General features: G+C 44.7%; 1 protein-coding gene across 2 annotated transcripts in view; it reads left to right on the top strand.

The window, feature by feature from the left end:
• Window positions 1–14971, top strand: part of tube1 (tubulin, epsilon 1) — a 42289-nt gene extending 27318 nt beyond the window's left edge. The window contains exons 10-12 of one of the 2 annotated variants that reach the window (XM_072499413.1): window positions 4173–4313; window positions 5643–5817; window positions 13168–14971. In XM_072499413.1, the coding sequence (XP_072355514.1) occupies window positions 4173–4313; window positions 5643–5817; window positions 13168–13326 (475 nt within the window). In that variant the 3' untranslated portion in view covers window positions 13327–14971. The remainder of the gene's footprint in view (window positions 1–4172; window positions 4314–5642; window positions 5818–13167) is intronic. The other variant, XM_072499414.1, reaches the window with a different exon arrangement.
• The last annotated feature ends 981 nt before the right edge of the window (window positions 14972–15952 follow it).

Here is a 15952-nt window from a genome sequence, read left to right as displayed (position 1 = left end):
CCGCAAAGAAGTCGACGAACGGTTGCCACCTCTGGGCGAACCCTAACGTGACCCTCTCAAGGCGAAGATGATTTTCTCCGAACGGAGAAAGCTAGCCATGTCAGATAGCCAGGTCTCCGACTTCGGGGGCTTTGAGTCCCTCCATGCTAATAGTATCCGTCTCCGGGCTACAAGGGAAGCAAAGGCCAGAATGTCTGCCTCTTTCTCCTCCTGGACTCCCAGGTCTTCTGACACCCCGAAAATCGCCACCTCTTGACTCAGCGCCACCCTTGTTTTTAACACCGTGGACATAACATCCGCAAACCCCTGCCAAAATCCCCTCAGCTTTGGACATGTACAAAACATGTGGACATGGTTCGCCGGTCCTCCCGCACATTTTGCGCACCTGTCCTCCACCCCAAAGAATCTGCTCATCCGGGCCACTGTCATGTGAGCCCGGTGAACTCTTCCATCCCAAAGCATCTGCTCATCTGGGCCACTGTCATGTGAGCCCGGTGAACAACCTTAAATTGTATCAGGCTGAGCCTGGCACATGTTGCAGACGTGATGACTCTACTCAACGTGTCTGCCCATAGATCATCCTCTATCTCACCTCCCAGCTCCTCCTCCCACTTGCGCTTCAGCTCCTCGGTCTGCGTCCCCTCCGACCCCATTAGCTCCTTATAAATATCCGAGATGCTCCCTTCTCCTACCCACCCTCTGGAAACTACCCTGTCCTGAATCCCCCTTAGCGGTAGGAGCGGGAAGGTTGACACCTGTTTACGAAGGAAGTCCTGCACCTGCAGATAACTGAATTTGTTTCCCCTCACCAACCCAAACATTTCCTCCAACGCCCTCGTACTCGGAAAGCTCCCCTCTATAAACATATCCCCCATCCTCTCAATCTCTGCTCTCCGCCATATCCGGAAACCCCCATCCATACTCCCCGGGGCAAACTGGTGATTATCACAGATTGGGGCCCAGATCGATGCTCCCACATGCCGCCTCCACTGGCCCCAAGCTCTCGGGGCCGCCACCACCACTGGACTGGTGGAGTACCGTGCCGGCGGGAATGGCAGAGGCGCAGTTACCAACACCCCCAAACTGGTGCCCTTACATGAAGCCACCTCCATACGCACCCATGCCGACCCCTCCCCCACCACCCACTTCCTGATCATGGCTATATTAGCTGCCCAGTAATAGTTGCTAAAGTTTGGCCCTCTCCCCAACCTCGCTCAAGCATTACCTTCCTTACTCGCGGGGTCTTGCCCGCCCAGACGAAGCCCGTGATCACTCTGTTGACCCACTCAAAAAAGGACCGCGGAATAAAGATGGGGAGACACTGAAATACAAATAGGAATCTCGGGAGGACCGTCATCTTCACCGTTTGCATCCTCCTAGCCAGAGACAACGGAATTGCGTCCCATCTCCGAAAATCGTCCTTCATTTGGTCCACCAGCCGGGCCAGATTCAATTTATCTATTCCCGCGCCACTTGGATGCCTAGGTACCTGAAGCTTCCCTTTACTATCCTAAACGGCAACTCTCACAGTCGCCTCTTCTGTCCCCTCGCCTGGACCACAAACATCTCACTCTTTCCCATATTAAGCTTATACCCTGAAAACTGGCCAAATTCCCCTCGAGTCCTCATGATTTTCTTCCATCCCTCTATTGGGTCCGAAATGCACAGAAGCAGGTCATCCGCATAGAGCGAAACCCTGTGCTCCACACCCCCCCCCCCCCCCCCCCCCCCCCCCCCTTCCCCGGACCAGTTCTCTCCAGCCCCTCGAGGCTCTCAGAGCAATTGCCAACGGCTCTATAGCCAGCGCAAACAACAGTGGGGAGAGGGGGCATCCATGTCTCGTCCCCCGGTGCAGTCTAAAATAGTCTGATGCTGTCCTATTTGTCCGTACACTTGCCACAGGGGCCTGATACAGTAACCTGACCCAGTCAATAAAGCCCCGCCCAAATCCGAACCGTCCCAGTATCTCCCACAGATAATCCCATTCTACCCGATCAAAAGCCTTTTCTGCATCCATTGCGATCACTACCTCTCCATCTCCCTACCTTCCGGGGGCATCATGATCACATTTAACAGCTTTCTTACATTGACCATCAACTGCCTGCCCTTAACAAACCCCGTCTGGTCCTCCCCAATAACGTCCGGAACACAACCTTCGATCCTGGAGGACAAGATATTTGCCAGGAACTTGGGATCGGCATTCAACAGGGAGTTCGGCCTGGAGGACCCACACAGCTCCGGGTTCTTGTCCCGCTTAAGAATCAGCGAAATCGTTGCCTGTGGCATCGTCGGGTGCAGCACCCCTCTTTCCCTTGCCTCATTGAACATCCTCAACAACACTGGCCCCGATATCCCCAAGAACGTTTTATAAAACTCCACTGGGTACTCATCCGGACCCGGGGCTTTACCCGCCAACCTCCCTTTTTTTAAAAACTATAGTCAGCTTGTGAGCATTTCTTTTTCACACAGTCAGCCTTCTCAACTGACCCCTCTCGATCTGGAATTAATTTTCTTCTTCACATTGGGTCATCATTAAGAAGCACTTTTCCACCTTCAAACACTGTTCCCCACTCCATGCCACTGAGTTCCAGCCTATGGCTCAAATTTTCTATTCGCTGTGCGAGCTTCCCTCGGTCCATAAATTACAATTCATTCAGGATACCTCTGCCGTTACTCAGAATTCTGCAATCCGAACGCCTTGATTCTTGTCAAGCTCCGCTGATTAAACCAAGGGAGTCCAGACAATCAAAACCTTTTTCTTTACCTTCATTGTAAATAATTTAATTCCGCTTTATGCCCCTTCTTGCAGCCCTTGCTTCTAAGACATGGTTTATTCCTTGTTATCTGGCCTCCAAAGTCCAGCATTGATAGTGACTCCGTCAATATCAGATACCTTCTTGATGGAACTCCCTCTGCCTTACCCATCGTGCCATCAAGAATATTCTCAAATTGTCAAATTTTGAGATTATTCATAAATTGGAAGTATTGCTGTGAAGAATATTGTGCTGAAATTCAAAAGGATATTGACAGGCTGGTGGAATGAGAGGGCAAGTGGCACATGGAATCTAATGCAGAGAAGTGTGAAGTGGTTCATCTTATTAGGAAGAATGGGGAGACATAGTTTAAAATAGAGGATACAATTCTAGAGGGGGTGCAGGAGCAGAAGAACCTGGGGGTATATATAGACAAATCATTGAATGATGCAGGGAAGGTTGAGAGCACAGTTAATAAAAGCAACCTGAATCCTGGGCTTTATAAATAGGGTCATGGAGTACAAAACCAAGTAAGTTCCAATACGTCGGGATAAAACACTGGTTCAGCCTCAACTGGATATTGCATCTAGTTCTGGGTGCCACACTTTAGTGAGGATGCGAAAGTATTAGAGACAGTGCAGAAAAGATTGATGAGAATTACTCCAGGGATGAGGAGCTTCAGTTCCATTGATAGACTGGAGAAGCTGGGCCTGTTCTCCTTGGAAAAGAGAAGGTTCAGAGGAGATTTAATAGATGCATAAAAAATCATGAGGGTCTAGACAGCGTTGAGAGGGAAAACCTGTTCCCATTATTGGAATTAAAAACTGAAAGACATCTTAAGATCCTTCCTTGACCAAAGATGCAATGGCAAATGAGGAAGCACCTTTTACCCTGTGAGTTGTTAGGTTCTGGAATGCAATGCCTGGGAATGTGATGGAGGAAGGTTTAATCATGGCTTCAAAAGAGAATTGGATCATTATGTGAAGAGGAAAAAATTGCACGGCTGTTGGGAAAAGACAGGCAAATGGCACTAGGTGAATTGCTCTTGTGGAGAGCCAGTACAGGACCAATAGGCGAAATGGTTTCTGTTGGTTAACCATTCTAAATTAGTTTGTAGAGCTCAACTCTTAGTCCAAAGGAAGGGTGGTATCAAATGGTACTTTTAGTTGGGAGAAAACCGATCACAGATAATTTTGGAATAGAGATTCCTAATAAAACCTATTAATTAAAAAAAAATCTTATCTGCAGGTTAGTAATGCACTTTTTCTTGTGATGCTTTATAGTACTGCTGATTAGAATCCCCTCCTACAAGTTTAATACAACTTCTAATTTAAAAGATGTATTTATTATTGTTGGGTTTAACATGTACTACATATAGTAAACTATCCTAGCCATCCACTCTTTGCTTCATTTAAACAGATTGGATCAGATGTTCACCGACGCTTTTAGTAAGGATCACCAGTTGATGCATGCTGACCCAAAACGTAACCTGTACCTAGCCTGTGCACTGATGGTTCGGGGAAATGTTCAGATTTCTGATGTCAGAAGAAACATTGAGAGGTTTGAATCAAGTGTGTGTGTGTGTGTGTGTGTGTACGCACATGCTGTACTTTTATGTGAAATTAGTGCAGCTCCTCTTCATTTGGAAGTTTCGTACTTGGGGGAGAAATTCATCTTTAGTCAAAACACTTCTTTTAGTAGTTGCCAATTATAAAAATTAAGGCAGGATCTCATACCAGATTAGCAATTATGTTCACAGAATGGATACCTACTCTTTCATATGTTTAAAGCTGTCTTATACTGTATTTTAAATTACATTTTACTTTCTACTGGAGTCATGGGTAATGAGTAATTGTACAGATTGCGATTAACAGAAGTTTTTTTTTCTCTAAAGTGGTGCCAGTTTTCACCTTTCTGAAAGCTTTGACCCTTTACTGGCCCATGGTGATTGAACACCCCAGTACTTTGCAAAACCACCCGTTATTCCCAATGGGAAGAGATAAGAGAGGATTTTGAAATACAGATTCATGATCATAGAATCATAGAATTTACGGTGCAGAAGCAGGCCATTTGGCCCATCGAGTCTGCACCGGCCCTTCAAAAGAGCACCCTACCTAAGCACACACCTCCACCCGATCCCCGTAACCCCACCAAACCTTTTTGTACACTAAGGGCACTTTATCATGGCCAATCCACCTAACCTGCACATCTTTGGACTGTGGGAGGAAACCGGAGCACCCGGAGGAAACCCACGCAGACAGTGGAGAAAGTGTAAACTCCACACAGAGTTACCCAAGCCGGGAATCAAACCTGGGATCCTGGAGCTGTGAAGCAACTGTGCTAACCACTGTGCTACCGTGCCACACCCCGTGATAAAATCTTTCACATTTTTAAAAAGAAAATTTTGTATCGACATATTAATAATGCACTTTTTCTTACAAAGACACTGACGATTAAGATCTGCAGACCATTTATTACCGAGTGGGTAAACGAGACTTGTATCAATATGTGCAGGATCCAGTCGCATCCGGTATTCACTTTGAACGGGGGTTTCTGGAGAGTACAGAAGTGATCAGTTTGTGACCAATTTCCTGGGATGTTAAGACCACCTGTCTCTGAGGCTGGATTTTACTCGGGGCTGGATTTTCCAGTCCTATCAAATTAATGAACATTTGCGTGTTCGCTGCATCTTTTCTCCTAGACATTTAGCTTAATAATTGACCAAACTCTTAAGATTTTCTTACATTTTGTCACAACAATGACTAAGTAGCTTTTTAAATATTTTATTGCATTTGTAGCATTATTGCATTTTGACCTCTGTGAAAGCTGCAGTTACAAATCACATTCTCAATCAAGCGATGAGAGCATAACACTCTTATTTCCCTACAGGTTGAAACCTTCTCTCCAATTTATCTCATGGAATCAGGAAGGTTGGAAAACCAGCCTCTGTTCAATACCGCCAGTGGGTCACACTCACTCCTTATTGGCACTAGCCAATAATACCTGTGTTAAATCTACCTTCACAGATCTTAAGGATCGATTTGTAAAACTTTACAAGAAAAAGGTAAATTCTGAATAATTCCAATATCTCAACTTGAAGGTGGCTAAGGAACTGGCTGAATAGCAGTAAAAGGTTAAATACGGGGTCTGGTTTAGCTCAATTGGCTAGACAGCTGATTCGTGATGCGAAGCAAGGCCAGGTGAGAGGCGGAAGTTATTCATCAAGGCCCACCTTCTCAAACTTGCCCCTCACCTGAAGTGTGGTGATCCTCAATTTAAATCGCCACCAGTCAGCTTCCCCCCTCAAAGGGGAATGCAACCTATGGTCAGCTGGGACTGTGGCAACTTTACCTGGCAACTAGTTCATGGAGTGATTAGCTAGAGGCACACACTATTACTGTACCACTTCACACTCTTTCACATTGAATTTCATCTTTTTACATTACAAACTGCATATAATATCCCTTTGCAGCTTCCTTTTTCCCTTATTTTTGTGTTGTCAGCAGATTGTGTCTTCACGTCAATAATGTACATACATTTTGGGAATTGTTGAAATGAAATGAAAATCGCTGATTGTCACAAGTAGACTTCAAATGAAGTTACTGTGAAAAGCCCCTAGTCGCCACATTCCGGCGCATGTTCGGGGAGGCTGGTACAGGAATTGAACCGTGCTGCTGGCCTGCCTTGGTCTGCTTTCAAAGCCAGTGATTTAGCCCTGTGCTAAACCAACCCCTTGTTGCTTGGTACCTTGTTGAGACTGATATCTCTAGGAAGCCCCCCAAGCTAAAGCTTCAGACTTGTCAAAGTAACACAGGCCTCTCAATACCTAAAGTTGATAAAAACTGTTTAAACACAGACGGCTAAATTTTGTTGAGGTGGTAATGGACTGAAAGCTGGGAAAATGCTGTCTTGGCTATTTTATAATAATAATCTTTATTATTGTCACAAGTAGGCATGCATTAACACTGCAATGAAGTTATTGTGAAAATTCCCGAGTCGACACACTCCGGCACCTGTTCAGGTACACAGTGGAAGAATTCACAATGTCCAATTCACCTAACAGCACGTCTTTCGGGACTTGTGGGAGGAAACCGAAGAACTTTGACTGAGCCTGTGACAATCAGGCAGCTAATGAGCTGCTGTCATGGCACCTCCCATTAAGGGGCAAGATTCCACCTCCAGGAGCTGTTGTCTGATCAGAGGGCCAGCAGCTAGAACATAGAAAATTACAGCGCAGTACAGGCCCTTCGGCCCTCGATGTTGCGCCGACCTGTGAAACCACTCTAAAGCCCATCTACACTATTCCCTTATCCATTACACTATTCCCACTCTCTGAGTAAAGAACCTACCTCTGACATCTGTCTTTACCCTATCTCCCCTCAATTTAAAGCTATGTCCCCTCGTGCTAGACATCGCCATCCGAGGAAAAAGGCTCTCACTGTCCACCCTATCCAATCCTCTGATCATCTTGTATGCCTCAATTAAGTCACCTCTTAACCTTCTCTCTAACGAAAACAGCCTCAAGTCCCTCAGCCTTTCCTCATAAAATCTTCCTTCCATACCAGGCAACATTCTGGTAAATCTCCCCTGCATCCTTTCCAATGCTTCCACATCCTTCCTATAATGCGGCGACCAGAATTGCACGCAATACTCTTCAGTTCTAGCAGAGCCAATGGAATTTTTGGACGCGACTGTGACTGCACCCAGCCCACAGAAACAGTGTTTATATTGCCCTCAGAATAAGGTAAGTGGGGTTAGGGTTGCCAGGGCCAGTCAGGAAGGCACTGGTAAGGAGGAGCTGGGGGCATGTTGGCAGAGAGTGTGTAACCATGGGTCATTTATGGATCTCAATTGGCCTCTGGGTGCGGAGGCTTCCCTCCACCTTCCGCACCACTGATATAGTTCCATGGTATCAGAAAGATGATGGGTACTAAACGCGTGCACGTACATATATACACACACAGTGCCCTGGCTTGACTATTACTATCCATTCATATTAAAGAAAAATATACAATTTCATAAAAACCTGATTTTCAGTCCAGGTTCATGGCCGAATAATATTTTAAAATGTTTCCCCTTAGGTGGGGTTACTGGGTTACAGGGATAGGGTGGGGGAATGGGCCTATCTAGTGCTCCTCTGGAGGGCCGGTACAGATTCGATGGTCTGAATGACCACCTCCTGTGGGAATTCTAGAACAAGAAGAGCTTGGAGTACAAATATTTCAATCAGTATAAGCTGTGCCAGAGGTTAGGAACATAATTTTTTTTTTTAAAGCAAACCAAACACTAGGCTATACGTCCTGAAGAATATAATTGAAAAGTAGGGAAGTTATACTAAACATGTATTAAACCTTGGTTTAACCACACTTAAGAGCTACTATGTGCAGTCAGTCACCATATTATAAAGAGGACATGGAGGAAGAGAGGGTGCAGAGAATATTTACAAGAATAATCTCAAATGTGTGGTGTACACATCTCTGGAACGGATTGACCGACTTGGTCTTTCTTCTCATGAAAAAGGAGTTTGGGGATGACCTAGTGGAGGTATTTAAAATTACAAAAGATTTTGATAGAATGGATACAGAGACTGTTTCTTCTTGTGAGGAGGAACAAAAATTCGAAGCCATCAATATAAAATAGTCACCAAGAGACCCAGTAGGGAATGCAGAAGAAACTTCTTTATCCTAAAACTGGTGAGAATGTGGAATCAAGACATAAAGTGCTGGAGGAACTCAGCAGGTCTGGTAGCATCTGTGGAGAGAAAGAAAACGTAAAGGTTTTGAGTCCAATATGACTTGTCTTCAGAATTTGGAATGTGGAATATGGCAAACATATGGAAACAGCACCACCTAGAGGTTCCCTTCCAAGCCACACACCATCTTGACTTGAAACTATATCACCATTTCTTCACTGTTGCTGGGTCAAAATCCTGGAATTCAACGGCACAGTGGGTGTACCGACATGGAATGCAACACCTCAAGAAGGCAGCTCATCGTTACCTTCTCGAGGGCAATTAGGGATGGGCAATGAATGCTGGCCTATCCAGCAAAGCCCACGTCCCTTGAATGCATCAAATAAAGCCTGTGACCAAAAGGAGGGTTTGAAGTGAAATAATATCGATGCATAAGGGCAAACGAGGCAAACATATGAGCGAGGGGAATAGAGCAGTGTTTTTCAAACTTTTTTTCCGGGGATCCATTTTTACCAACTGGCCAACCTTCGGGACCCAACCCGGCCGACCTTCGCGACCCACGCCGGCCGAACTTTGCGACCCATGCCAGCCGACTTTCGCAGCCCACGCTGGCTGACCTGCGCGACCCAGCATTTTCTCTTACCTTGTTTGGTGCTGACAAAAATGGAGGAAATGGTTTTGGGTCCCTTTGGCCCTCGTACACGCTCCTCCAATGGAACCTGTTGGATGAAGGTGAAGCCTTCCAGTGTCAGAAAGTATGGAGTCTCCATTTGTCCAAAGTTCTGCATTTTTTTCCTGTAAAAGTTTATCAAATAAACCCCCCCCCCCCCCGAACTTGTAAATAAAAATAAAATGAATAAAATAAATGAAAATAATAAAATGAATAAAAACCGCCTGAACTTGTAACAAAAAAAGCTGCGACCGTTTAAAAAAAAAGCAACCGCACTTCACATGCGTGCCCCATTACCGGCGTGCATTGCGCACCGATGATATGGCACGCATGCGCAGTGCGACCGCATTTTATTTACATGTTTGCGGCCATTTTGAAGGCCGCTTGCAGCCGGTGTTATTAAAAGCCGGCTCTGCGGCTGTTGCGCGCGGATTTGCGCGATCGGAAGCCCAGCAACGGACGACTCTGTGACCCACCCGCGGGTCGCCCCTCCGTGTTTGGAATAGAGAATTTCAATGATGCATGTAGATGAGAAAAGATGGGATGAGCGGGACAGTGGGTATAGAAATCAGGGTATAGAAACTGTAATAAAATTAAAGGGATTAACATAGACAGAGAGTAGGTTCTGAGTTTTTATTCGTTCATGGTATGTGGGCATCGCTGGCTGGGCCAGCATTTATTGACCATCCCTAATTGCCATTGAGAGGGCAGTTAAAAGCCGGTCTGTAGGCCAGAGCAGGTAAGAATGGCAGATTTCCTTCCCTAAAGGAAGGAAATTGTTTTTACAACAATTGGCAATTGTTTCAGGTCATCAATAGACTTTTAATTCCAGATTTTGATTGAATTCAAATTTCACCGTCTGCAGTGGTGAGATTCGAACCTAGGTCCCCAGAGCATAACCCTGGTTTTTGGTTTATTAGCCCAGTGACAATACCACCACGCCACCACCTCCCCAGTGATCTGGTAGACTTAACAGTTGACAAGTGTCCAGGGCCAGATGAAATGTATCCCAGGCTGTTGAGTGAGGCAAGGGAGGAAATAGCAGGGGCATTGGCAATAATTTTCAATTCCTCTCTGGCCACAGGAGAGGTGCCGCTAGACTGGAGAATAGCCAATGTGGTACCAATATTCAAGAAGCAAGGAAAAGATAAACTAGGAAACTACAGGTCAGTCAGTCTATCCTCATTGGTGGGGAAACTATTGGAAGCAATTCTGAGAGACAGAATTAATCTACATTTGGAGAGGCAGAGATCAATCAAGAGCAGCCAACATGGTTTTGTTAAGGGCAGGTCATGTCTGACCAACTTGATTGAATTTTTCGAAGAGGTGACCAGGTGTGTTGATGAGAGAAATGCATTTGACTATTTGGATTTCAGCAAGGCTTTTGATAAGGTTCCACATAGGAGACTAATAGCGAAGATAAGAGCCCATGGGATCCAAGGAAATTTGGCACATTGATTCCAGAATTGGCTGAGTGGCAGGAAGCAGAGGGTGATGGTCGAGAGATGTTTTTCTGACTGGAAGCCTGTGTGCATGGGGAGGCGGTGCCCGAATGGTATTGTCACTGGACTAGTAATCCAGAAACCCAGAATAGCGCTCTGGGGTCCCAAGTTACAATCCCGCCACTGTAGATGGTGAAATTTGAATTCAATAAAAATTTGGAATTAAAAGTCTAACGATGACCATGAAACCATTGTTGATTGTCGTAAAAACCCATCTGGTTCACTAATGTTCTTTAGGGAAGAAAATCTGCCATCCTTACCTGGTCTGGCCTACACGTGACTCCAGAGCCACAGCAATGTGGTTTGCTCTTAACTGCCCTTCATGTGCAATTAGGGATGGGTAATAAATGCTGGAACAGCCAGGGATAACCATGTCCCATGAACAAATAAAAAACAAAAAAGAAGTGGGGTCCTGCAGGAATCGGGTCAATGGGTGTTTTTCTGACTGGAAGCCTGTGTGCAGTGGGTCCCGCAGGGGCCCTTGCTGTTTGAGGTTTATAGAAATGACTTGGATATGAATGTAGGAGGGTTGATCATCAAGTTTGCGGATGATGTGGAAATTGGTGGGTGGTAAATAGTGAGGAGACTAGCCTTCGATTACACAAGGATATAGATTATCATAGAATTTACAGTGCAGAAGGAGGCCATTTGGCCCATCGAGTCTGCACCGGCTCTTGGAAAGAGCACCCTACCCACGGTCAACACCTCCACCCTATCCCCAGATGGTCTGATCAGATGGTCTGAGCAGTGGCAAATGGAATTCAATCCAGATAAGTATGAGGTGATGCACTTGGGCAGGACTAACAAGGCAAGGGAACACATGATAAATGGCAGGACCCTAGGAAGCATCGAGGATCAGAGGACCTTGGTGTGCATGTACACCTGTTCCTTAAGGCAGCAGAGCAGGTGGATCCAATGGTTAAGGCAAATAGTATACTTGCCTTTACTAGCCGATGCGTAGTTTAAGAGCAGTAAGGTTATGCTGGAACTGCATAAAATATTGGTTAGACCACAGCTGGAATATTGTGTGCAGGTGTGGAATCCACAAGATAGGAGGGATGTGATAGCACTTGAAAGGGTCCAAAGGAGAATTACCAGATTGATGCCTGGGCTGGAGAGTTGTAGTTATGAAGAGAGATTGGATGCACTTGGATTGTTTTCCTTGGAGCAGAAGAGACTGAGGGTGGAGGACACCATTGAGATGTATAAAATTACAGGTGTGAGGACAAACTTTTACCCAGAGGGTGGTGGGAGTGTGGAACTCGCTGCCTCATCACATTAAGAAGTATTTAGATGTGCACATGCAATCACAAGGCTATGGACCAAGTGATGGCAAATGGGTTTAGAATAGTTAGGTGGTTGATTTTGATCGGCGCAGACTCGATGGGCCGAAAGGCCTTCTTTGTGACTCTGACTCTAAGACTCGACTAGAGCAGGATCACTGACATGGACTGGTTGAACTAAATGGCTGTATATCCCATGCAATCCTATTTCAATGGTTTTTATTGATAGATTTTGATAACTGTTCATTGTTTCTTGGTTGCTTTCAAATATCTCCAGTAGTTTTCCTACTTGTTTATTTGTAATTTGGTTTTATAGATTTAAATTCATGTGCAAGTAAGATCCAGAACTTTACATTTTTGTTATTGTGACTTCCTGTAGTATTCTAAACAATCAATCACGTAATATCCATATCTCGCTCGGGTGAACAGGTGCAGCTGCCTTCAAATCAATCGTGCATTTTTCGTTCTCCTGAGACAATGCTGAAGATAAAAAAACTAGCCGTCCTTGAACATCCTCTCTCCCCACCCCTTACCCCTCAGTAACCATCCAAGCATATTTGCTGCAGTTACCATAGGATATGCTCAAGGAGCTGAATGGCCTATTTACTGCTCCTATGTCAGATAATACTGACATCATAATAATGGTGGGCAGCACGGTAGCATAGTGGTTAGTGCAATTGCATCACAGCTCCAGGGTCCCAGGTTTGATTCCCGACTTGGGTCACTGTCTATGCGGAGTCTGCACTTTCTCCCCCTGTGTGCGTGGGTTTTCTCCGGGTGCTCCAGTTTACTCCCACAGTTCAAAGATGTGCAGGTTAGGTGGATTGGCCATGCTAAATTGCCCTTAATGTCCACAATTGTCCTTAGTGTTGGTGGGGTTGCTGGGTTATGGGGAAGGGGTGGGGGTGTGGGCTTGGGTGGGGTGCTCTTTCGTAGAGCCAGTATAGACTCGATGGGCCGGGTGGCCTCCTTCTGCACTGAATTCTATGAATACATTATTGCATACAGCATTTACTACAAAATGCAACTGGAGAACATCTAGTGTATAAGCAAAACAAGATTGAATATTGTCCGTATTTGGGGAGCTCTTTCCATTTAATGGGCAAAATAAAATATGTTCATTAATCGTGCCATTAACATTTCTTCTGCACGTTATTACATTTTTTTCAGTGCAATTTGTCGATGTATTGATAGGACATTGTTATCAGTCACAAAATGTTTTAATTAATTGTTTGAATAATGAGTCAAACTCATTTTGTCATTTCAGGCTCACATTCACCATTACCTTCATGTGGATGGAATGGAACAAAGCTGTTTCACAGAAGCTAATAACTCTTTGTCATCTCTAATAGAGGAGTATAACCAATTGGATGCTACTAAAGGACTAACATCCGCCAATGTGCCCCGTCTTTCCATTGCAATGTAAAATATCATATAGTGACATTAAGGGTTGTTAAACCCATAATGGAATACAAAGAGCCTCAGCATTAATTTAATTTTATATAATACTAAAATAATCAAGTGCACAGTTATTAAACCTGGAAGGCATGTAAAAGGTAGCCTGTGTTGTTCAGTCCTGAAAGGTCTTTCACAACTTGGCCTGTGCCAGGTGTAACGGCATAAAATGTGTCCTGTTACAACATTCTGAATGGGCATTCTTCACTATTTCTAAACAATTACAATATTTATTTCAATAAACTTGCAGTGTTCCTGTGATGAGTTGGTAGGCCACCAACATGGAGTACTAATTTGTTAAATAGCTGGGAAAGTCCTAAATTACATCCCTGACATTAATGGTAAATTATTCTCATCTGGCACAGTGTAATTTAGGAAGAGAAAAATCAGTCAAGTCTTCCTGTTCCTGATGTTGTAGTCGGGATTTTGTCAGGCTAATGGGGGTCTCAAGAGAACCAACGGAACCAACCGCTGTGGGGGTCTGAATGGACTATTTACTGCTCCTATGTCAGATAATATATTATTGCACAGCATGATAATATTTACAGCATTTACTACAGTGCCCGACTGCCATTGGACCTTCCCCATAATTGAGGTGCCCAGTGGCAGAAGTCCCACACTAATAGAAGCCCACAATCATGGGACCCCAGCCCACAGGTGAATGAAGGTGGGATAGGAGTGCAGGATGGGATGGGGGAGGGGAGGCACAGGTTAGGGCAGGGTACCAGGCAACCCACTAATGCTGGCCAAGGATACTGAGTCAGTCCCTTCTACCTTCTGACTTGCTTGGGGAGTTTTTCTCACCACCTGGAGACTGACTGAGGAGCAGGAGTAGGCCTGATATGGGGCCTCTCTCAATTAACTGGCCCCAGCCAACATATTTCCTGCCACTGTATGCTGCATAAAATCCAGCCATGGTGTGTGGAAGTTTCAGTCTGGAAATTTTACAGGAAGGTACATCTGGGATTAGTACAATATCGTCCAGGAGTGTCGACATGATTTCCAATTCTATTGATATTTTGTAAAGTTAAACACGGAAACTAGCTACTTGGCTAGTTTATCATATAATATACCATAGGGCTGATAATATACTTGGAATTGCAGACCAGTATTGATTATCTCCTTTTGAATCAGAAAAATTAAATAGAAAATGATGTACTGCCACTGGATTAGAGTATGCAGGGACATAGTCCTAGTATCAAATGAACAATCTGATATTTTAGTGCACTGCAAGGAATTGAAATGGCACTTTAAAAGTTGAATTAGATTCCTCGAGTTGAACTTTTTTTCTCAAATTGGAACATCTGAGCAAATTATTTAGAAGAAAATAAAATCCGAAATCAATTTAGTTTGTATCCTTGTTTGCTTATACCAACTAAATTTGAAACATTTTTATAAATGATCTGCACAACAAACTTTGTTTTGTGAATGAAACAAAGGTGATTATATTGCTTTCACTAATATTTAGTTTAGTGGAGTATCAATGTGTAGCAAGATGGGTATACAATATATACTCATTTTTGCATAATGTAAATTTGCGCATCAGAATACAAGAATACAATTTCTATGTTTTCCTACATCTTTAGTTTTATAACTATTAAAATAATTTTTGTGCAGCTGTTTCAGTATTATTTGATCTGTGTATCATATGCTTTTCCTACTTAGAGCACAAAGTGGTAAAGTAATGTTTTGTACAGTGCGGTCCACTGATACCACTCTTTGCGCACCAAAACAATGGCTGGAGAAGATTAAAATAATTATACACAAAATCTGCCAGACAACTGAGCTGTTGAACACAATGGAATGGCTTGGACTTCGAGCAACAATGTTTTCTTGTGTAAATGGCATAATCACATGTTTTTAAGTATTTTTATTCCACAAATTTTCAAACTTTTTACAACAAACCCCTGACTAACATCCTCTCATCCCTCCCTCAGCAGTCAACGGTAACCAACTCCCCAAAATGCAGGGTGGAGAAGCTGATCTCCATCCCCACAGGACCTGCCTGCGAGCACTCAGCGAGGCAAAACATCTGCCCCCGCACCCGCCTGCAGGTCCAGTTGGTCTGGCACCCTGGATATGGCTTCTAGGGAACCAAGCTCCACCTCCACATGTAGATCCCCAGCGATGCTGAACACTATCCTCCAAAACCTTCCCAGCTTCTGGCAGGCCAAAATCATATGCCCATGTTTCGCAGAGCCTCAACCACATCGCTCACAGACCTCCTCCACCCCCTCAAACAGCCAGCTCATCCTAGACTTTGTAAGGTGTGCCTTGTACACTACCTTCAGCTGTATCAGCTGTACCCTCCACAGCACCTCACACCACAATCTGCCCTCCAGCCCTGCCCCCAACTTTGCCTTAACCCTCTCCATGGACACCCTATCCTCCAAAATCCTCCCATAAATTGCCAAGACAATACACTAAACAACCCGCTTCACTGAAAGAACCGCCTCCAACAACGATGAGGCAGTTGTTATGGGGAAGTTCGGGAAGAGGTTCCTTGCAAAGTCCTGCTTCTGTATTTACCTAAAACCCTCATCCTGCGCCAGTCCAAACTTCTTGCCCAGCTCCTCCAAATTCGCAAATCGCCCTCC

This window comes from Scyliorhinus torazame, chromosome 4 (assembly GCF_047496885.1).
Source record: "Scyliorhinus torazame isolate Kashiwa2021f chromosome 4, sScyTor2.1, whole genome shotgun sequence".
Classification (NCBI taxonomy): Eukaryota; Metazoa; Chordata; class Chondrichthyes; order Carcharhiniformes; family Scyliorhinidae; genus Scyliorhinus; species Scyliorhinus torazame.
Note: the sequence above shows the minus strand (reverse complement) of the source record. Positions and strands in the feature narration are given on the sequence as shown.